The sequence below is a fragment of the Dendrobates tinctorius genome, unplaced genomic scaffold (genome assembly GCF_039654945.1).
Source record: "Dendrobates tinctorius isolate UK_male_01 unplaced genomic scaffold, ASM3965494v1 ptg000035l, whole genome shotgun sequence".
NCBI classification, from domain to species: domain Eukaryota; kingdom Metazoa; phylum Chordata; class Amphibia; order Anura; family Dendrobatidae; genus Dendrobates; species Dendrobates tinctorius.
In genome coordinates, this window is record NW_027361703.1 from 61,512,328 (window position 1) to 61,534,617 (window position 22,290).

The 22,290-nt window shown below is 44.8% G+C and overlaps 1 protein-coding gene across 6 annotated transcripts in view; it reads right to left on the minus strand.

Annotated features, from left to right (window-relative positions):
• Nucleotides 1–6,164: 6,164 nt before the first annotated feature.
• ABCD2 (ATP binding cassette subfamily D member 2) overlaps nt 6,165–22,290 on the minus strand; it is a 137,991-nt gene continuing 121,865 nt past the window's right edge. For all 6 annotated transcript variants that reach the window (XM_073573528.1, XM_073573530.1, XM_073573531.1 and 3 more), the window contains 4 exons: nt 21,999–22,144; nt 21,173–21,257; nt 18,866–18,991; nt 6,165–13,372 (listed from right to left, as the gene is read on the minus strand). In XM_073573528.1, the coding sequence (XP_073429629.1) occupies nt 13,162–13,372; nt 18,866–18,991; nt 21,173–21,257; nt 21,999–22,144 (568 nt within the window). In that variant the 3' untranslated portion in view covers nt 6,165–13,161. The remainder of the gene's footprint in view (nt 13,373–18,865; nt 18,992–21,172; nt 21,258–21,998; nt 22,145–22,290) is intronic.

Below are 22,290 nucleotides of genomic sequence, written 5' to 3' on the forward strand. Positions count from 1 at the left end.
TGACAGGGCAAGACATGTAGTCTGTCACCATCTGACGGAACATTGCCTCCTGCTGACTGGAGCCGTCTGTGATGGTGTAGACATTTGTGGCCGACACACAAAACTTTGCCACATTTGGGCCATAGTGGTCTTGCCTTATGCTGAGGCGCTGCCTCTGCTCCCTCTTTGTGCCGAGCTTCCTCCACTGCCTCGACGCACAGAGCTTTGTAAAGCACTAGCAGCACTGCTGTCGGGTGGAATGGAGAACATGATGGACTGCACCAGTGTGTCTTGGTACTCCCGCAGTTTACGCTCCCGGTTCAACGGTGATATGAGGCTTTGTAAGTTGTCCCGGTAGCAAGGATCTAGGATGGTGTACACCCAATAATCAGTCGTGTTGAGAATGTGGGCGATGCGGCGGTCGTTTCTCAGGCACTGCAGCATGAAATCAACCATGTGCTGCAGACTCCCAACTGCCAAAGAAACGCTGTCCCCTGCTTTAGTCGTCATCTCTGCCTGCTCTGCATCACCCCACCCTCGCTGTACATACTGGCTAGAGCATTGTGTACCTCCCTCCTCTGGAGAGATGTCTTCCTCCTCCATTTACTCCTCCTCATCCTCCTCACAAAGTGTCCCCTGCCTAGGCCTTTGTGAGGAACCATGTAGCGCAGACTGTCCAGAAGCAGATGGCATTTGTGACTCCTCATCCTCCACCTCTTCCAAAACCTCCTCCCTTAGTGCTTGCAGTGTTTTTTGAAGCAGGCAGATAAGGGGGACAGTCATTCTGACTAGTGTATCATCTGCACTCGCCATCCGCGTGGAATCATCGAAGGCACGCAAAACAAGGCAGATGTCCTTCATAGAGGCCCACTCAGTGGTGCTGAAGTGTGACCAGCGCACAGTGCGACTTGTTTAGACCTGATGCAGCTGGTACTCCATGACTGCTGCCTGCTGCTCACACAACCGCTCCAACATATGTAATGTTAAATTCCACCTGGTGGGTAGGTCACATATGATGCGATGTTCCGGAAGGCGTAATCGGCGCTGCAGAGCAGCAAGGCGCGATCTTGCCGTGCTGGAACGCCGCAAGTGAACGCACTCTATGCGGACCTTGTGCAGCAGTGCATCAAGATCCGGATAGTCCCTCAGAAAGCTCTGCACGACCAAGTTCAGCACATGTGCCAGACATGGGATGTGAGTGAGGTTGCCTAAGCCCAGAGCTGCCACCAGATTTCGGCCATTGTCACACACTACCAAGCCCGGCTGGAGATTCGCTGGCACAAACCACACGTCGCTCTCCTGCTTGATGGCATTCCAGAGCTCCTGCGCTGTGTGGCTTCGATTACCCAAAGAAATTAATTTGAGTACGGCCCGTTGACGTTTGGCCACGGCTGTGCTCATATCGGTCGTAACAGGCTCCTGCAGCGCTGTTTCTGAGGAACTTGAGTAGGAGGAGGAGTCAATGTGTACAGACTGGATTCCTGCAATCCGTGGAGTTGGCAGAACATGTACAGCGCCACTCTCCAGATCTGTAGCCGACTCCACAACATTGACCCAATGGGCAGTGAGGGAAAGGTATCGTCCCTGTCCATGGTTACTGGTCCACGCATCGGTGGTCAGGTGGACCTTGCTACTGACGGCGTGTAGTAGCGCATGTTTTATTTTTCCCTCCACATGTTTTTGCAGGGCAGGGACGGCTTGCCTGCTGAAATAAAAGCGGCTGGGCACGGTGTATTTTGGGACTGCCAATGCCATGAAGTTCCGGAAGGTGTCAGTCTCCACCAGCCTGAATGAGAGCATTTTAAGAGCCAGTAGTTTGGCAATGCCAGCATTCAGAGCCTGTGCTCGGGGATGGTTTGCCGAGTATGGCCGCCTTTTATCCCATGCCTGTGCTACCGATGGCTGTAGAGTGGCCTGGTAGTGTGAGGATGACTGGGAACGTGGTGCTGTGGGTGGAATGTCACTGGGTCTCCGGACAACAGTGGCAGAGGTTCTTCCTTGGCGATCCTGTGAGGAAGCCGAACCAGCTGTGTGTGAGCTGGAGGAAGAGGCTTCAATACGACCTGAAGAGGTGGTAGGTGGTGCTGTACGTTGGCCTACGTCTTCAGTGTGTCTGTGTAACTCCACCTCGTGCTTGGTCCGCACATGTTTCCACATATTTGTGGTATTGAGGTTGCTGACATTTTTCCCTCTTTTGACTTTCTGATGACACAGCTTGCATTTGACAAAGCAAATGTCATCTGCAACTGTGTCAAAAAAGGACCACGCACTGCAAGTCTTGGGAGCGCCCGTTTTGGCTTTTGAAAGAGGAATGCTCCTAACGGGTGCCGAAGTGGAGGCTACAGGCAACCAAGTCTGCCCCCTCCCTCTCCCTCCTGTTTTGGCCGTTCGGGGAATCTCTTCCTCAGAGCTGCTCCCACCACCTTCCTGTTCCTCACGCCATGATGGGTCAAGGACCTCATCATCTACACTCCCCTCTTCAAACACCTGCTTCTCCTGGGTTGTCTCGCCAGCACCATACGCACCAGAAAGTGGCACCTGAGTCTCGTCATCATCTGATGCATACTGAGGTGTGCTGACCATAGGCACTGGCCCACCCGCCTCTTCAGATTCAGAGGGACAAAGAAGTTGCGCATCACTGCATACTCCCTCTTCTTCACATTCTTGAATGCTGCTTGGCTGGCCCCCTCTTTCCAAGCCAACAGATTCAGAGAACAGAAGTAGAGACTGTGATGGCTCCTGTCCAGGGCTCTCTGACTGCCTGGGCACTTTGGCAGGTGGTGAAGAGACAGATGGTGGCTCTTCAGTGCTCTGGCCCTGAGAGGACGTGGAAGTCATTGAAGTCGATGCGTTAGCTGCCATCCATCCGACAACGGCTTCAATTTGTTCCTCCCGCAGCAGTGGGGTACGGCGAGGTCCTACAAAGCTGCGCATAAAGGACTGTTGCCTGCTAAAACTGGGGGAAGCTGACTCACTGGTGCCCGCAGCAGGCACAGAATCCCCACGTCCTCTCCCTGCAGAATCCCCACGTCCTCTCCCTGCTGAAACTCCACGCCCACATGCCTAAAGGCCCCGTCACACTAAGCGGCTTACCAGCGATCCCGACACCGATATCAAGGTGTCAGGATCGCTGGTAAGTCGCTATGTGATCGCTGGTGAGCTGTCACACAGACAGCTTCACCAGCGATCAGCACAGCGATGCCGAGCGCCCGGCATCGTTTGCCATCGCTGTAAAAAATAGAATCAAAATAAAAAATATTGTTATTCTCACCTTCCGACGTCCCGTTCAGCCATCCTGCCTCTCTCCACGCTCCGGTCCCAGTGATCCTTTGCACGAATGACCGCGAGATGTCTCGGTCTCGAGGGATAACAAAGTCTCGCGGTCATTCGTGCAAAGGATCACTGGGACCGGAGCGTGGAGAGAGGCAGGATCGCTGAATGGGACGTCGGAAGGTGAGAATAACTATATTTTTTTTTTTTTTATTTTTTACACCTGATCGCTGGTCTCCCGCTTGTCACACACAGCGATGCGTGCTGGCCAGCGGGAGACCAGCGACCAAAGAAATGTCCAGAGGTTTCTTCTGCGATCAGCGATACCGGCAGGGGGGGCCGCTCGCTGATCGCTGTAACACACAGCGATCTCGCTGTTACGTCACAAATTTGTGACTCAGCAGCGACCTCGCTACCGAGATCGCTTAGTGAGACGGGGCCTTTACTCCCTGCCTTCTTCATCTTGGTAGACTGATAAAGATGGGCAGAAAAGTACAAAGGGGGGGCTTAGTGTGCTTATTCCTGAACAGCTGGTAACAGGTATAAGAAACACTAATTTTATGAAGTGTGTGTGTGTGGACTACACTTTAATAGGAGCTAATGTGGCCTACACAACTGTCAAATGGAGTGTTTGGTGAACTTTATTTTGCGTTTTTTTTTTTTTAAACTAAAAGGGTGTGACCAAAGATTTGAAAGCGATAGTATCACAAACTTTTTGGAGCTATTGCAATACAGGAAGGTAACCTACAATGCAAAAGATGAGGTTCCAAAAAATAGGGTAATACTAATCTGGCTGCAGCTGAAGGGCACAAGCCAGAAAAAAGGCTCCTCTATCTACTCCTATATAGTGTTTGCAACCAACCAATGTAGATGGATACGGATGGATGCACACTAATAGAATAAAAAATGTGCTGCAATAAAAGAAAAATATGTGTGAGGCAGTGACGCACGCTGAGCGGTCTACAACCAGACGTAGCTGCAGGACACACTACTCAGCGTGAGCTGCTCTCACACACAGTCAGAGACCTCTCAGACAGCCGTGAACAGTGCAGATAAGTGGGCACTAGCACTGAAAGGCTGCAGAGAGGGTCCGCTGTCTACTCCTATAGTGTTTGCAACCACCATATATGGATACGGATGGATGCACACTAATAGAATAAAAAAAATGAGCTGCAATAAAAGAAAAATATGTGTGAGGCAGTGACGCACGCTGAGCGGCCTACAACCAGACGTAGCTGAAGGACGCACTACTCAGCGTGAGCTGCACTCACACACAGAGACCTCTCAGACAGCCGTGAACAGTACAGCAAACTGGGCACTAGTACTGAAAGGCTGCAGAGAGGCTCCGCTGTCTACTTTTATAGTGTTTGCAACCAACGTATATGGATACGGATGGATGCACAGTGCACACTAATAGGAGAATGAAAAATGAGCAGCAAAAAAAGAAAAATATGTATGAGGCAGTGACACGCTGAGCGTCCTACAACCTGACGTGGCTGCAGGACACACTACTCAGCGTGAGCTGCACTCACACTGACCTTGCAGACAGCTGTGAACACTGCTGCAAGGCAAAAAAAAGCTACAGTGGTGGATTATGTAGCCTGGGTAAAGCACACTATGATTGTGAAAATCTCTATCTCAAACTGTCCCTCACAGTCTTGAACAGCAGCCTGTCCCCAACTGAATTCACAGCAGAGTGAACCAGAAATGGCGGCTGCGGCGGCTTTTATAGTGCATCATGACATCATTTCAGCAGCCAATCACAGCCATGCCATTAGTTAACATGCCTACATGCCTAACAGGATGTGCCCACACTTCTGAGGATTGTCATTGGCTGAATCAAATCAAACTGGCTCATAGCATTATGGGAACTTCCGATTCCGGTATTCGATATGCTAAAAGTATCGGAACTCAGGATACAGTGACTATCGGCCGATACCCGATACTTGCGGTATCAGAATGCTCAACACTAATCCTTACACAAAGCTACTACAACTTGTTGGTAGGTTGTTCTTATGCTGTATTAGAGTGTATCTAATGTAATTCCAATGCTGGCATCCCTGAATCCTCCCTCTCCCTCCTCCCAGCAGAGATACTGACATACTCACTGCCCCAGCCACACAGCCCCTGCTGTGGCTTCCTGTCTTGCGCACTCCGCACAGGTCTCCTGGCGGTGCACACTCCCTGATTCTTAAAAGGGCAGTGCACGCACTTTGGAAATGCCCCTAGCCAATAGCTGGGAGACATCATGTATGTAAGGCACGCCCTCCAGTAGAGAGGTGCCTGAGAAACGCCTCCACCTTGATTTAGCTAGTGTTATGAACTAGTCAGTTGCCACGTCCCTCGTACTGCCGGAACCAGAACCTTTTCCTGAAACCTTTGTTGTCTGAGCCCCCTATTCCTGAGATTCATGTTATCTGAACTTGAAATTGCTCCATTGGTAGCTGAGCCTGAAACCGCCCTGGCAGTACCTGAACCTGCTCCAGAAGTACCTAAACCTGCTCCGATGGTACCTGAACCTGAAAGCATTCCAGCGGTACCTGAGCCTGAAACCTCTCCGGTGGTACTTGAGCCAGTACCGGTGTCCTTCCTATCTATTTGTCCAGATTCTGCATTGTCTGAAAAAAGTATACAAATCCTGTCCTGCCAGTGACTGCAAGCCTGTGTCCGTGACTGCGATTCTGACCCTTGGAGTCAGCTGCTGCAGTAACAAAGACCTGGCAGGTACCTGCAGCACAAGTCTAACTTCACCATGAGGAGCTTTGCGAACACCAGGTAGTCATGCCCTTCCCATGTAAGCCCAGATCGTGGCACAGTGGCAACATTTATCTGTTTAGATACACATTTGTTTGTTTTTACTATATTTTTGTAATTTCACAACAGTATTCTGAATAAAAAAGAATCAGGCAAATATATTTTTTGTTTTTCAGTAATAAAATATTTGTTTTATTTGTTTGTCATTCATAGTATTTTTTTTATTAGACCAAGTACAATTTTAGTGGCCTATTAGGCAGCTGATTTTAACACTTTTAACAAAACTTCTTAATTAGTCATGCCTTTATTGCCATCACATTCGCAAATCATGTTACATAATTTCTAGCGTGTTACAATGCATTTTCAGCTTTTCACATGCTACAATTCTATGTATTCTTCTCTCCAATATATTTTGGCTGAAATACGTCTTGCATTTTTTTTGTCCCCCCGATTAATGGTTACATATTAGATTGTTCTAAAGGTGATTCTTTTGCAGCGAGCACTTTCTTACCTGAATAGTTCTAAATTGGTTGCAATTTGACAGATTTACTGTACATAACATTCAACTATAGGGCTATAGATCGGTAATAATGCTGCATTTATGACCAGATAATACTACCAATTTCTGAAATTGTATTTTCTTGCTTTTTAAGATGCATATTATGTCTTGCAGACCCATTGTGGATACCTTGTAGTGTTTGACCCTTATCTCCTTTTTATACCCTATACAAAAAATAACAGATACTTTATGTATCTGAATTCTGTATGCTATAAATAATCACAATATTCTTTGATATTTGCAACTCAGTTGCTTACCATTTTACTGTAAAAAAATAATATAGAAGATTTCCTGGAGTCGATAACCTTAGCAATTCGATCGGTAGGGTCCAACTGATGGCACCCCCACTATCAGTTGATTGACAGGGGTTGCACTACCTCGACATGAGCCCTGAGGGCAGTGAATGGCTTCAAGGGTTCAAATGTTGTAGATGGGACAACACCACTGCAGTCCTGTAAACCAACACGGCATTGGGGAGAGGTGATGTGGCATTTTGAATAGGTATCAAGTGGTGGTAAAAGGGTATAATAGACAAGTGTGTGTTCTTACCTTAATTAAAAATGTGAGATATATTTATTAACGTAGTAATGTTAGTAATACGCTGTGTTCTCAACAGTTGTGTACCAAACTGGGTGCTAATAGCTCATAAAGCATTACTGCACAGCATTACACCAGCCTCCATTAATGGCCAAAATTTCATCTCACGTTTGAAATATTACCCACTCAAACAGTGATGATATTTGCTATTGTAATATTGATACTATTCGCGTAGCCTGGCAATAGTCTTTTTACACAAAATGTACTGTATGTATATAAGGCACATACCATTGTCTTCCATACCTTTACGAATATAATGCGCAGTAGACCAGAATTGGAATGTGACCTACTCAAACACCTCAATTCTTGTGCTATAATATTAAAGGGGTTTTTCAGGCTAGGGCAAGTGTTTGACAATAATATACATACTGGTATTATTTGGCTTGCAAGTGTCGTCACGTGACCACAAGTATGCCAATCTGTATATTACACACTGTTAGGATTTTGAATTCTACATCACTTGCCAAAAATTTGCCCCGACACAGAAAACCCACTTCAAAAATGTATCCTAAAATGAATGTTATAACTAATCTTATTTTATTATGCTTCAGCCATTGCAGTTATTTTTTAAATACCGTATATACTCGTGTATAAGCCAAGATTTTCGGCCCTCTCGGCTTATATGCGAGTCATATACCGGGGGTCGGCGGGGGAGGGGGAGCGGGGGGGTGTCAGAGATCATACTCACCCCTCCTGGCACTTCTCTGCAGCCCCGCTGCTTGATCCATGCTCTCAGTCTCCTGCTCTCTTCCTGCTTCAGCAGTCACGTGGTACCGCTCATTAAACTCATGAATATGCGCATATTTATGACTTTAATGAGCGGTACCATGTGACCGCTGGAACAGGAAGGAGCTGCAGTGCCGAGAGCATGGAACAAGCAGGGGGCTGCAGAGACCAGCGCCAGGAGGGGGGAGTATGAATGGGGGAAGCCATATTCACCAGTCCCTGCTCCAGAGCCGGCAACGCTGATGAGCAGTGGGCAGCGATGGAGGTGAGTATACAGTGCTTTTTTTTTTTTTTTTTTTTTTTGTAATGGAGGCAGCCAGCGGCAGCAGCAGCAACATGATTGGGCCACTCACTGTGCAGCATTATCTGGGGCAACTCACTGTGCAGCATTATCTGGGGCCACTCACTGTGCAGCATTATCTGGGGCCACTCACTGTGCACCCTAGGCTTATACACAAATCATGAAGTTTTCCCACTTTTTTGTGACACAATTAGGGGGGTCGGCTTATACACGAGTATATACAGTACACTTATTTACGTTTTACTTCCTTCTCTCCCAAACACTATGCTACAGTGCTGTTTCAATGGCCAGTTTAGTCTTTAGAATCTCCTTTCAACTGCTGCTCAGCAAATTCAACTATATTAAATCTATATACAGGACTTTTCTTGTCTAAGTCTCTCTGCTCCCAATCCCAGTTCTCATACAGTGGAATTCCAGTACACAAATGTTTGAATATACTTTACAGATATTGACGAGCAGCAGCTGAAAGAAGATTCTAAAGGAACATAAACTGTGCATTCAAACAGCACAGCAGCAAGAAGGAAGCAATTTAAGTAATGAATGGATGCTTGGATAATTAAATACATCATTTCTTTATTAAAAAAAGATTAAAGAGGACTTGTCAACTCTACTGCAATGATTATTTAATAAAATAATTGCAATTCCCATAAAGTAATAACTCTGATGCAATTTCTTAGAACACTGTATTGTACTGTTCCACTGTTATTCATGCTAGAAATGTATTGTTAAGTTGATAACTGAGCATTGTCAATTGGGTGTGTGTCGCTACACAGTCTGATACTGTCCAATAGTACTGACAATGCTAGTGTCATGATCCAGGTTGGATGATGACAGTTAAAAGCACATGTAACCTTTTTTTTTCCTTAAGCTGTGTGCTTAAGTTTGGTTTTGCCCCCGGTGGCCATTAGGATTATTACACAGTGGTGTCTTTTGTTCTAGTTTGCCCCCGGTGGTGGTTAGCGTTATTACACGGGAATCACAAACAGGTGTGATTCCTCTGGCTTAACTATAAAGGTGTGTCATGTGCTCTCACTGGGTTTGGTGATAGTGTTCATTTCCAACCATCCTTGGTGGAGGAAGGAGCTAGAGAGAGTTCCTTGCAACTCAGGCAGAGCTCTGGTGTGGTAGCTTCAGGTGGAAGCTGAATTCTGGTGGTGGACTCTGTTGCTTGGAGCAATAACAGAGCAAAGCTAAGTGGTGTTACCCCTGTTTTGTAACTTTCCTTTTGTGTGTTTCAGTGCAGTGGTGGGATTAGTCTCTGCACTGGCCATTTCACTAGAAAGGGGTAGGTGCAGGGCGAGCTAGGGTTTAAAGGTATCCTGATCGGCGCCCGATGCGGAACCGGCCTAGGGATCATTAGGAGTGTAGACACTGACTCAGGGGAGTGCAGGAGGTCTCCACGTCCCCGTTCCCTATCGCAGTGCCCACCATTGTATTTGTTTCCCTGGTGTTTCCCCTTATTATTTAAATTAGCCCTTTTGGAGTCGGTGTCCCCATGGTGCTGCCTGGTGCTCCCCAAGGTGAAGGGGTACGTCCCTGTAGTGAGCAGACTAATGATTTAGTCCTTGGCACTGACGCCGAAAATTCTCTACTGTCAGAGAAGACGTGCCCCCCTGGTCGTGTGGAGGAAGACGACCGAGGAGTGTATATTTCCTCCTCGCCCTCAGAAGGTAATATGTCAGCAGAGGTGATGGTTGGCGAGGTACCTGAGGGCATACCGGTGCTTGTGAACAGTGGAGCTGAAGTCAGTCTGGTGGATGCTCAGTTTGTCCAGACTCATAGTCTGAGGTGTGAGACGTCGAACAAACCCATAAGCGTCCAGGCCATTAACTCTGTCCCACTGAGCCGGGGGGGGGAGGTTAAACCAAGTCGTAGAAGACATTGTGCTGTATAGTGAACATCCTAATGAGTCCCAGTCATACTATGTCTTGGAGGGAAATCCAGCACCTATCGTTGTGGGCCCCCCTTGGTCTAAAAAACACAACCCGTTTTAGATTGGCGGACTAGGGAAGTAGTCAGCTGGGAGCAGTCATGTGAGGGCTGCTGCCTAGGGGCTACTGTCCCTGCCGTCTCTCTACAATCATCCCCTTCCTCTCCAGTGAGAACAGCGGAGATGCTGCAGGAGAGTAGGGGCAAGTCTCAACCTTCGCCATTAGCCAGCCCTGAGAGGCGCAGACCTCGTAGTAGGAGGGGTTGGAGGGTGGTGTTTCCCTTGGTGAATTGCGGGGGTGTGAGTGTGGTGACACAGGGGGACGCCTCTGTTGTCAGTTCCAGAAAGAGTTCACCCTATTTTGACAAACGAATGTGTGGCAATAAACGTTCAGGTCCGGACCGGTGTGTGAACGAGCATGTATGGGTGGCCACCAAAAACATCCAGTGGAAGTGTGTTGCGGGGGTCTGGAATTCTCAGGTGATCGGGCCGTATCTGGTGTCGGCAATCCAGGGCCCGGAGCCTTACCAGCTCGAGTTACTCCCAAACGTGCACATACACAACTCGTTCCCCAGTTCGGCGCTTCGGAGATGTGTGGTGCCTCCAGAACATACATTGCCAATACCAGCGGTGCTCGTTTGTCATAAACCTGAAGTGCAGGTAGTTGCAGGTGTGAACTCTGGATCTGGGCATCCCCGCTGTAGGTGGTTCCCTGATGAGGAGTGGTCTTGAGGGTCCAGAGGCCCCTCATTGAGGGAGGGTACTGTCATGATCCAGGTTGGATGATGACAGTTAAAAGCACATGTAACCTTTTTTTTTCCTTAAGCTGTGTGCTTAAGTTTGGTTTTGCCCCCGGTGGCCATTAGGATTATTACACAGTGGTGTCTTTTGTTCTAGTTTGCCCCCGGTGGTGGTTAGCTTTATTACATGGGAATCACAAACAGATGTGATTCCTCTGGCTTAACTATAAAGGTGTGTCATGTGCTCTCACTGGGTTTGGTGATAGTGTTCATTTCCAACCATCCTTGGTGGAGGAAGGAGCTAGAGAGAGTTCCTTGCAGCTCAGGCAGAGCTCTGGTGTGGTAGCTTCAGGTGGAAGCTGAATTCTGGTGGTGGACTCTGTTGCTTGGAGCAATAGCAACAGAGCAAAGCTAAGTGGTGTTACCCCCGTTTTGTGACTTTCCTTTTGTGTGTTTCAGTGCAGTGGTGGGATTAGTCTCTGCACCGGCCATTTCACTAGAAAGGGGTAGGTGCAGGGCGAGCTAGGGTTTAAAGGTATCCTGATTGGCGCCCGGTGCAGAACCGACCTAGGGATCGTTAGGAATGTAGACACTGACTCGGGAGTGCAGGAGGTCTCCACGTCCACGTTCCCTATCGCAGGGCCCACCATTGTATTTGTTTTCCTGGTGTTTCCCCTTATTATTTAAATTCGCCCTGCTGGAGGCGGTGTATCCAGTTTCACGTATATTTCTGAAATTCCCCTGCTGGGGGCGGTGTATCCGACTCCACGTCTTATTATTTAAATTTGCCCTGCTGGAGGCGGTGTGTCCAGTCACACGTTGACCATTACAGCTAGACTGTGTAAGGGAATAGTAACATTTGCCAATGTTTTAATACATTTCTAGCAGGAATAACAGAAGAATGAACTATAGCTGAGTGATAAGAAAATTGTTCCAAATTATTTTATGGGTAGATAATTACTAAAACAGACATATTATAAGTCCACTTTAGCATTATTACTGCTCAACACAATAGATTAATTAAAAGATCACTCCAGCAAAAGTGATGTTATGGCTAGTGCATGGCCGGTGGTGCTTGATTAAAGGGGGTTGACCTTTACTGGACAACTTCTGAATAGCTTCATTGCATAAAAAACATGTAATACATCCTGGACCGATGCCATTCCTGTGATGTTAGGAGCTATTTTCTTTGGTAGTCTCATGACATTGTCATGTTACCTGTGCAGCCAATTAGTGGCCACTGATTATCTGTAGTATTTACTATTCCATTAGAGAAGACTTCTGATAAGCGGTTGCTGAATACCTACAGCGTTCATGTGACATAAAAATGTCATGAGACCATTAAGGAAAGCAGTGCCGAAAAAGCAGAAACGGCACCAGTCGGGAGGTAAGTATGATGTGTTTTTATTTTATGATGGGCAGTGAAGCCAGTAGTAGACAACCCCTTTAATGTCTTTGGTGTTCTATGAATCCCTGTGTAATGCACTTTTTGGAGGGCTAATCTTTCATCTTGAAAGAGAGTTATCCATAAAATGATCTTAACATACCATATATTCAATAAATTAATAATCAAGGAACTCACTGTAGCTTTTCTGTTTCTAGGAAATAACTATTCTGCAAAGTGCATGAAGGGCAATAGCAAGAGCAGCCATAGTTGTCACCAAACAAATGAGCTGCAGGTACTTGTTACTCGTTAGAAAATGAGGTACAGGTGGGAAATAACACTAGAAAATAGAGGGACATTGACAAGTCATTGAAGTATGTGACTAAGAATGGTAAATCACAGGGTGACCCCAATCTGCATGACCTCTACAATAATACTGTCCCTATATGTTAGGTTCCCATGCTGACATTTCCTGCGAATGGTTGATTCCAGCAGGGGAAGTCCAGTGTCAATGCTTGGTCACATTGCAGTGCACTGCAGGGAAAATACAGAATTTCAGGGGCATATGTTGGGACTAACCCCTACTGTCGCTAAACATACCCTAAATTACGTTACAAGAAAATCTATTGAATCTGACCAGTTTTAAAAGCGCAAAGGGTTCATAATATGGAGTCTGAATTCTGTCAATCTGGAATATTGTCACATCTAATTTTTAAGTACGGTATATTAATGTTCTTTTTAAATATTTATTTGTTCTTTTTAAATATTTATTTGTTCTTTTATTCATTCATCCTTTCAATTCAAGTTCCAGTTACCTCATCCCATGCACAGTAAATTCATTACAAAATACATTATAGTCTTTGTCCGTGTAAACTGCTGCAAAAAAATAAAGAGTAGACATTGACACCTGAAATCCTGACGCTACTCATCTTCACAAACAGTCTTGAGCACTGAGTCCTCTCCTAGAATTTTACAGAGTTCGTTCAATCTCTGCTGCATTTTTGGTATTCCAGCAAGCTGAGACTCAAGTCTCTGTTTTTCTTCACTTAATGATAACCGCGTGGCAGTATCCAGTTGTTCAAATCGCCATCCACCTTCTCCATCAAACTGCAACAGATGAGTGTGGTATTTCCTGTGCAAATATAAAAAAGCCCACAATTTGAGAATAAATCCAAATATTACACAAACATAATTTTGTTATTCATAATGAGTTCTGGGACTGAAAAGGACAGCATGCTCCACTACTTAATGCACCACTCAGAAATGGTTTCCAACATAATGAGAGAGTATGAGGTCACTTCCTAAATTAGTCTGCTTCTGTATTCAAAATAGCACGTAGTCTCGAATAAACAAAATCCAGGTATCAAGAATGGAAAAAAAAATAATGGAACAAAATGCACATATATTACAGTTTAGGGCAGTTTTTTCCCTGCTCATTGCAGGCTGCAGAATGAGATTACCTAGGAATCTATCAGTAAGCTCTTTCTGATGTGGAGTTGTAACTCTTTCATCTGTATTTTACTGAACTCCCTTCAGCTGACTTATATTCACAAAACACGTGAAAGGGAGTCAAACATTCATGTGGCTGTATTCAGCTGAGAGAATCTCCGAAAAAGACAGATAAAGGAGTTTCAAACTATCCCATTAGAACAAGGAGACTGGCAGATTCTTAGTTAAAGGGAATCTGTCAGATGATTTTTGTGTAGTATCCTAACTGTATCCTGAAATAGGGCTTGGGCAGCACTTTCAGGATATTTGACTTTTTTTTCTCTACGTGGCCCTGTTGTGCTGCTGTAAACCCCAGACAAATTTATTGTTGCGCCGGCAAGTGTAGCATATGTAAATAGCAACTTAATATTATATTCACCCCTTGCCCTGATCATAATACTGTCCACCCTTCTGCACTGGCGCCACTGATTCTGTCAGCCTGCCGTATGCCCGAGGATCACATCGCATTCCTTGGACTGGCACTGGCCATCTGCTCTCCTGACCTGAAACTGACCGCTGCATAGAAATACATGCTGTCACGCTCAGATCAGGAGAGCAGACGGCAAGCCAAGGATTTCATGCGATCCAAGGGTGAGTAACTCAGCAGTCTGACTGCATCCAATCAGTGACACCACCCGGGATAGGGTGAATAGTCATTTATCATTTACACGAGTGCTGGCAAGTCAAGCATATGTAAAATACCAAATTTAATATTCACCCCTTCCCTCACCCATAATCCCATTCACTCCGCCGCACTGGCATCACTATTTCAGTCAGACTGCTGTATGCCTGAGGATCGCATCGCATTCCTCAGACTGGCCATCTGCTCTCCTGACCTGAAACTGACCGCTGCATAGAAATACATGCTGTCACGCTCAGATCAGGAGAGCAGACGGCAAGCTGAGGATTTCATGCGATCCTCGGGTGAGTAACTCAGCAGTCTGACTGCATCCAATCAGTGACACCACCCGGGATAGGGTGAATAATCATTTATCATTTACACGAATGCTGGCAAGTCAAGCATATGTAAAATACCAAATTTAATATTCACCCCTTCCCTCATCCATAATCCCATTCACTCCGCCGCACTGGCATCACTATTTCAGTCAGACTGCTGTATGCCTGAGGATCGCATCGCATTCCTCAGACTGGCCATCTGCTCTCCTGACCTGAAACTGACCGCTGCATAGAAATACATGCTGTCACGCTCAGATCAGGAGAGCAGACGGCAAGCCGAGGATTTCATGCGATCCTCGGGTGAGTAACTCAGCAGTCTGACTGCATCCAATCGGTGACACCACCCGGGATAGGGTGAATATTCATTTATCATTTACATGAGTGCTGGCAAGTCAAGCATATGTAAAATAACAAAATTAATATTCACCTGTTCCCGAACCCATAATCCCGCCAACCCCTCCCGGCTGGCGTTACTGATTGGATGCAGGCAGTCTGCTATGTTACTCGCCGGAGGAATCTCGGGCAGACGGTGGTCTGACTGAATCAGTGACGCCAGTGCAGAGGGGTGGGCTGGATTATGGGTGCGGGAAGGGGTGAATATTTATTTTCCATTTACATATGTTTGACTTGCCAGTGAGCGACAATAAATTTGTCAGGGCTTACAAAAACACAACGGGGCGACGTAGAGAAATAAAAGCTACATATCCTGAAAGGGCTGCCCATGCTCAATTTCAGGATACTATTAGGATACTACACTATCACCTGCCAGCGACTAATACAGGTCAACACAGAGGCCATAGGAGTTAACTGCAATTTTTTCCCCCAAATACATGCATTTTAACAGGACCTTTAACCAGTCTGAGCATGTTAAACTGCTCACATCATTTTTTTATATCTCCTCTCTATAGTTTGTAAAATTTAGATTATAATTTATGTTAGAGTTCAAGGGGGTGTTAACAGAGTTTTGTCTCTGGGGACATGAACTTCTTTCCCATTAAGCAGAGGGGGTAGCATATGGGGACAGTATGGAGCAGAGGTAGGATGTGGGGGACAGTATGGAGAGAGGCAGCGGGTGGAGGACATTATGGAACGGGAACAGCATGTGGGGTACAGTATGAAAAGGTGCAGTGTGGGAGGATACTAAAAATGAGGTTAGTATGAAGATAGGTACAGCATAAGGCTAAACAGTAAATATGGGACAGTGTGAAGTTTTGGACGGTGTAAAGGGATCAGCATAGGGGTTATTTTTCATAAAGTGTGACTATTATAGTTTATAAGAGCAGACAGTGTGGAGGTAAAGGTTCATAAAGGAAGATAGTGTCCAGATTATAGTTCATTAAGGGACTGATATACAGTTGAAACCAGAAGTTTACATACACTATATAAAAGACCCATATGCATGTTTTTCTCAATGTCTTACATGAAATCAGAATAAACCTTTCCTGTTTTTGGTCAATTAGGATTACCATAATTATTGATATTTGCCAAATGCCAAAATAATGAGAGAGAGAATGTTTTAAGGCATTTATTACTTACTGCAAAGTCAAAAGTTTACATACATTTCATTAGTATTTGGTACCATTACCATTAAGCTGAATGACTTGGGTCAAACGTTTAGAATATCTTTCCACAAGCTTCTCACAATAGTTGGTCGGCATTAGAGCACATTCCTCCAGACAAAACTGGTGTAACTGATTCAGGTTTGTAGGTTGCCTTGCTCACACCTGCCTTTTCAGCTTTACCCATAAATTTTCAATAGGATTGAGATCAGGGTTTTGTGATGGCCACTCCAAAACATTGACTTTGCTATCCTTAAAGGGGTTGTCCGGGCTTTTCACATAATCTCAGTACATATCTGGGCTGCAGAGTTATGACAATGAGTAATTTACCTTCTGTCACTAGTTTGCACGGTTTTCTAGATATTTTGAACAGAACGTCCAAGGGGGGGGGTGTTATGGCATTGAAATGAGAACTAGTCGTAACCTCCTACTCTACTCTAAACCTGCCCTCTATAGCAACAACCCCACCCTCCATAGCTACAGGCCCTCCCCATCCACATGAAGCAGCCCTCATCACTCAGTAACGAATTCTTCCCCTCCAGCAGCCTCAGTGCAGAGAGTTGCTCCACCCCCAGACACACACAGTTATCTATATCTATGGAAAGTGAAACTAGTGAGGAGGAGGGAAAATCGTCCTGTATTCTAATCTGCACAGGAGATGGCAGTCACTGATGTAATCTGTTGTGTGACAAAGCCTCTGCTGTGTGAATGAGACAGCTCTGTGTCACTGATGTCTTCACACAGCAGCAGATTTGGTGCAGTGTGAAGAGTAGGAGGTTACGACTAGTTCTCATTTCAATGCCATAACACCCCCCCCTTGGACGTTCTGTTCAGAATATCTAAAAACCGTGCAAACTAGTGACAGAAAGTAAATTACTTATTGTCATAATTCTGCAGCCCAGATATGTACTGAGATTATGTGAAAAGCCTGGACAACCCCTTTAAGCCGCCTTGCGCATTCAAATGCCCTCTCGCGTGTGCGCAGTATGCTTTGCCCTACTGCGGGCAAAGCATAAAATCATTATTGCACATGCACCGACATACGCCATGGCATTCTATGGCCCGAAAGTATACTTGCAGTTGGTCAAAGCATACTGCGCATGCACGAGAGGCCATTTGAGTGTGCACGCGCTGAAACTCTACGAGATCTGTGATATTCACAGAAATTAATACGTACAGCAAGCCGAGGAGTGGGGGGAAGAAGGACAATAAGCCACGCCCATCGGACCGGACAGAGCAAGAAAAACGGTATTTATGGATCATATGTGGGGAGTCAAGGGGTATCAAAAGTACTTGTTTAATGCATAGGGGACACTAAAGTGAATGATATTTTTACCTGGTAACCCAAAAAACTAGTGACAGATTCCCTTTAAAATGGAAGAGCTGAAAAATTAATTTTTTTCTCTAAAATACAAAGGTCATCTATAACCCCTTTCCGACGTTGGGCTTAATAGTGCGCCCATATCGGAATCCCTCCCTTTGATGTGGGCTCCGGTGGTGAGCCCACATCTTTCCCGGCACATGTCAGCTGTTTTGAACAGCTGACATATGCCTCTAACAGCCGCGGGTGGAATCGCGATCCACCCATGGCTGTTAACCTATTAAATGCTACTATCAATCTCTGACAGAGGCATTTAACTCTCAACAGAAGGGTGCTGGAAATCCCACCCATCGGTGATCACATTATCGCAGGTCCCCGATAGATTGGCATGACAACCAGAAGTCTCTAGCAGCCCTCTATGGTTGTCATAACTAGATAGCTATGAGAGCTGCCAGGTGGTGGGTGCTCACAGCAAGTGAGTATTTCTGCTACACACAGGCGATCTGATCATTGCCATGGAGACTATTGAAGCATGCAAAAAGTAAAAAAATTCAAAATGCCTGAATTACATTTTTTTGGTCGCCACTACATTACAATAAAATGCAATAACGGGTGATCAAAAGATCGTATCTACACCAAAATGGTTTCAATAAAAGCGTCAGCTCCACGCGCAAAAAATAAGCCCTTACCCAGCCTCAAATCATGAAAAATGGAGACGCTACAGGTTTTTTTTTGCCAAAACTTTTTTTTTTTTCATCCCTTAAATAAAAAAGAGCCTAGACATGTTTGGTGTCTATGAACTCGTAATGAATGGCATCAGGTCTGTTATAGAATTTAGTGAACATGGTAAAAAAAAGTGTGGAATTGCACTTTTTTTTATAATTTCACTGCACTTGTAATTTTTTTCCCGTTTTCCAGTACACAATATGTTAGAAACCAGTGATGTTGATCAAAAGTACAACTTGTCCTGCAAAAAACAAGCCATCACATGACTATTTTGACTGAAAAATAAAAAGTTATGGCTCTGGGAAGAAGGGGAGCAAGAAATGAAAATGCAAAAACGAAAATACCTCCGGTCCTTAAGGGGTTAACTTTAGGCTTTTTCGAGATAATTTCATCTTCAACTTTCTTAACTGTTTAAAATAACAGTACGGTAATTTTGACCAGGGGTACACAAATTTTACATGCCACTGTACGTCTGTTTTTAGAAGAAATCAGGCATTGTATTTGAGAATGAACAGCAAAATTTAGAATGTGTTTAGTAGCTGTATTTGTATTTTGTTTGAAGAGTACTACTTACCAAAGAGATGGACGGTGAGTTATAGAAAGGAGGCTTATCCCAGCATCCTTTGCAGCTTGAAAAATCTTTCCTTCCACATCTATGCTCACAGCACTCGTGCACTCATCTAGCAATGCATATTGTGGCCTATCGCAAAAAACATGAAACATTTAGAAAAGTTTTGCTTGCAAACAAGTGGAATTCTGAAATATCTCATTGCATCTTTAGCTATTACAAAATAGTATTGCAGTCTATTGTACAATTTAATACTGCAGTATTGCAGTCTATTGTAAAATTATCTATCTCCTATAAAGACCTGCATGAGGGAGGCAGACATGGGACTTCAGGAGACCATGACTATGCCATGATAACACCATTGGCATCCCACAATTTCATCATGGAGGACGGGGTGATAAATGGTGTTCCTCATGCCTCCAATTACTTAGATACTTTGGTCACTATTGAAATACTGTTGAAGGGTAAACTTTTGCGATCAGAGATTGCTCCAACACCGGCAATTTGAGGCAAGTGTTAGCTGTGTAATGCAGATGGAACTCGCCATCTCAGGTCTCAGGGGTCTTATTGCCTACCTACCTCAGCATGATCATTTAGGTCAGAGATTGTCTAAAGTGGTCATGTTTTATAGATGGTGGTCCTTCAGCCCTTTGAACAAAACCAGGGAAAAGGAGCAGAACGAGAGGGCGCTGGAACAGCATGGGCTTCATTAGGTAACTGATGGTTATTTTGTCATTTTAAAGCTTTATATGCACTTATAAACCCTTTTATTTTGAAAACTCATTAATAGCCCTATATCAGACCCCTCTAATAATCTCATAACTGGAGCTTCTGCAGTTGTTTGTGTTGGTGATGTGATGTAGCAGGTTGGCTTTCTAGTACAGTTCACTATGTAAGTGTTAGGCATCGGGATCCTGTCGCTGTACAGCAGGAATCCCGAGCCTTGCATTCGACAGTCGCCCATTCCTCTCCGGCCGCAGAGGAGGCTGCTATAAAAGGTTTGCATGGCCGCTCGGCCATGCCCTAAAATAGAGAAAGATTTAGACCATGTGGAGTGAGTGTTGTATGCATGTATGAATGTCTCTGGTGAATGAATCATTGGAAACCCCTACCCTTGGTACGCATGTGTTGTGTAACCTAGCCTGCTAGCGCCCAGGCTGAGGTCCAGGTAGAGGTAGAGTCAGAGACTGGCATCAACATCCACCGGTGGCTTTGTCTGTACGCCACGGTGCACATAGTCTGCACTCCTCTGTGGTCAGCGTTCATTAGAGGCATCCGCAGGTGCGACGCCGCAATAGGTCTAGAGGGACTCAGACCTCGTGTCCATGGGGCTGAGTTCTGTGACCACATACTGAGCGCTCTCTTGCCGAGTGCTGTGAGTTTAACAGGCTCCGGCATTTATGTTCAGCGGTAGTGCGGCTCTGTGTCGTAAGAGTTCGCTTCTGTTCACACTGGGTGACGTTAACCCACGTGTGACCTTTTGTATACCGCTTTATACTTCCGCCAATACTAAGCAGCAGTTTACCATCCCTGCATGGTGGACCCGGGGCTGCGAACGCACCTTACTATTATTTTATTATTTGGTGCATTCTGCCAGCCCAAACAGTAAGACAGCTCTCTTCTCTGTGCCTACATCGGCTTAGCTAGTGAACCGAGCCAGATAGCCAAACCCTTGAAGCACATCACCAGCACAGAGAAAAGACTGCTTAGTGGGGGCTTAGCATTGGGGTCCTATATCGGGCCACTGCCTTAGGCAGCTGTAACGTTAGTGTCAAGCTGGATGGAGGTTGAATCGTTAAACATGTTTTTGTGAAATAAGAGCTCACTAGTTTTGGAGCTTGCGGTACTGTGATTCTCTCCTCAGCGTTGCTTATTTGATGGCCATGGGATCGGGAAGTTTGCTGCTCCGCACACCCATTACCCAGATCTATCTGGAGTGCACTTGTGCCGCTGTTTTCACTTTTTGATCTCATGTCCCCTGAGCATCAAACTCTGCGCTTTATAACAGAATGAAGTAACAATCCCTTTATTTTTTGCAGCCATACTTGCATTATCTATTTTTACTGCATACCAGACAGAATTATATCCTCTACATTCTTTCATTCATCCAATTAATGAATGTGTTATTCATTTATTTAATGTATATGATTATGATTGATTTACTTTTAAAGCCTCTTACGATTCTGCTTTCCTTCTCAGCTGCCGAGCACTTAAAGGTTCAAAGGTAGAAAATCCATTTATCAAAGATGAAAACATCAAACAAAATGTGTACTGCTTGCAATTAGTTTGCTAAAAGCCTCATCATTTTCTTACTTGTGATAGAACATTCGTGCCATACCCATCCTTTGCTTCTCGCCTCCCGACAAAACATCTTTCCAGTCTGATACAGCATCCCAGCCTGTATATATACATAAAAATGAGAAACTATCCGATATGTCAAAGTAATGTTTTTACCGATTAATGCTGTTTATTTGGTTTGAAAGTTGCTCTGTGTGAACATACTCTCAGAGTTAGTTTATGTGTTAATGAGATTGGGTCAATATGCTAATCCATAATATACTAACACCAATGTGAAAGAAAAGCAAAGGGAAAATCAAATTTATGTTAAAAAAATATAAATCCAAGCAGTTTTGCGGTGAAAAAAGTCACCAAATTTGCTAAATTTGTTAAAAAGCCACAAAATGTTGTTACTTTTGCACTAGCCAACACTTTGCTAAAAGTGGTTAGGGCTTTGTAGTAGGGGAGAAAATTGGCGTACGTTGCAGTTGAAATCTATGCCAGCTCAAGGATCACGTACAACACAAATCATGCACCTAAATTAGTGTATGGATCTAAACTGATTAACTCCAATCCCCTGCAACAGACTAATGGGGATTCACAATGATTTATATTGAAGCGTGTGAGCTGTAATGTATTTTTAATTGCAATAGAGACTAGTGAAAATTCAAAGTAATATTTCATTTTGTAGACAAGACTAAGGCTGCCACAGTGGAAAATTAAATCCAAAAATCATGGTGATTTCAAAATAAGTGCATGCGCTTTCCGGAAGTGGAAATGTGCATTGTAATACAATTATGGAGTTTTACGGATATCATACAGGGTAGGCATTGTGATGAGCCACAGGGGGGAAATCATGTACCTCCTTCCCTTTGTACAATATGATTTAGATGTACAATGTCAAGAATACGCTCAAGATCTTCGTCTTCATATCCTTTTTCATGCATGTCATCCACTAAATCAGGATAGATTACTTGATCCCTCAATGTTCCAATTGACATATATGGCCTGAAAAAACATTGGATTATATAGAGAGCACACAGTTCAGTATATAATTAGCTATTTGATACATATGTTTATTGCCTTACACTAATGAAAACATTAAAACTGCAATGTTCTACTACCAAGGGTGAGACTACACATGCGACTGGCCT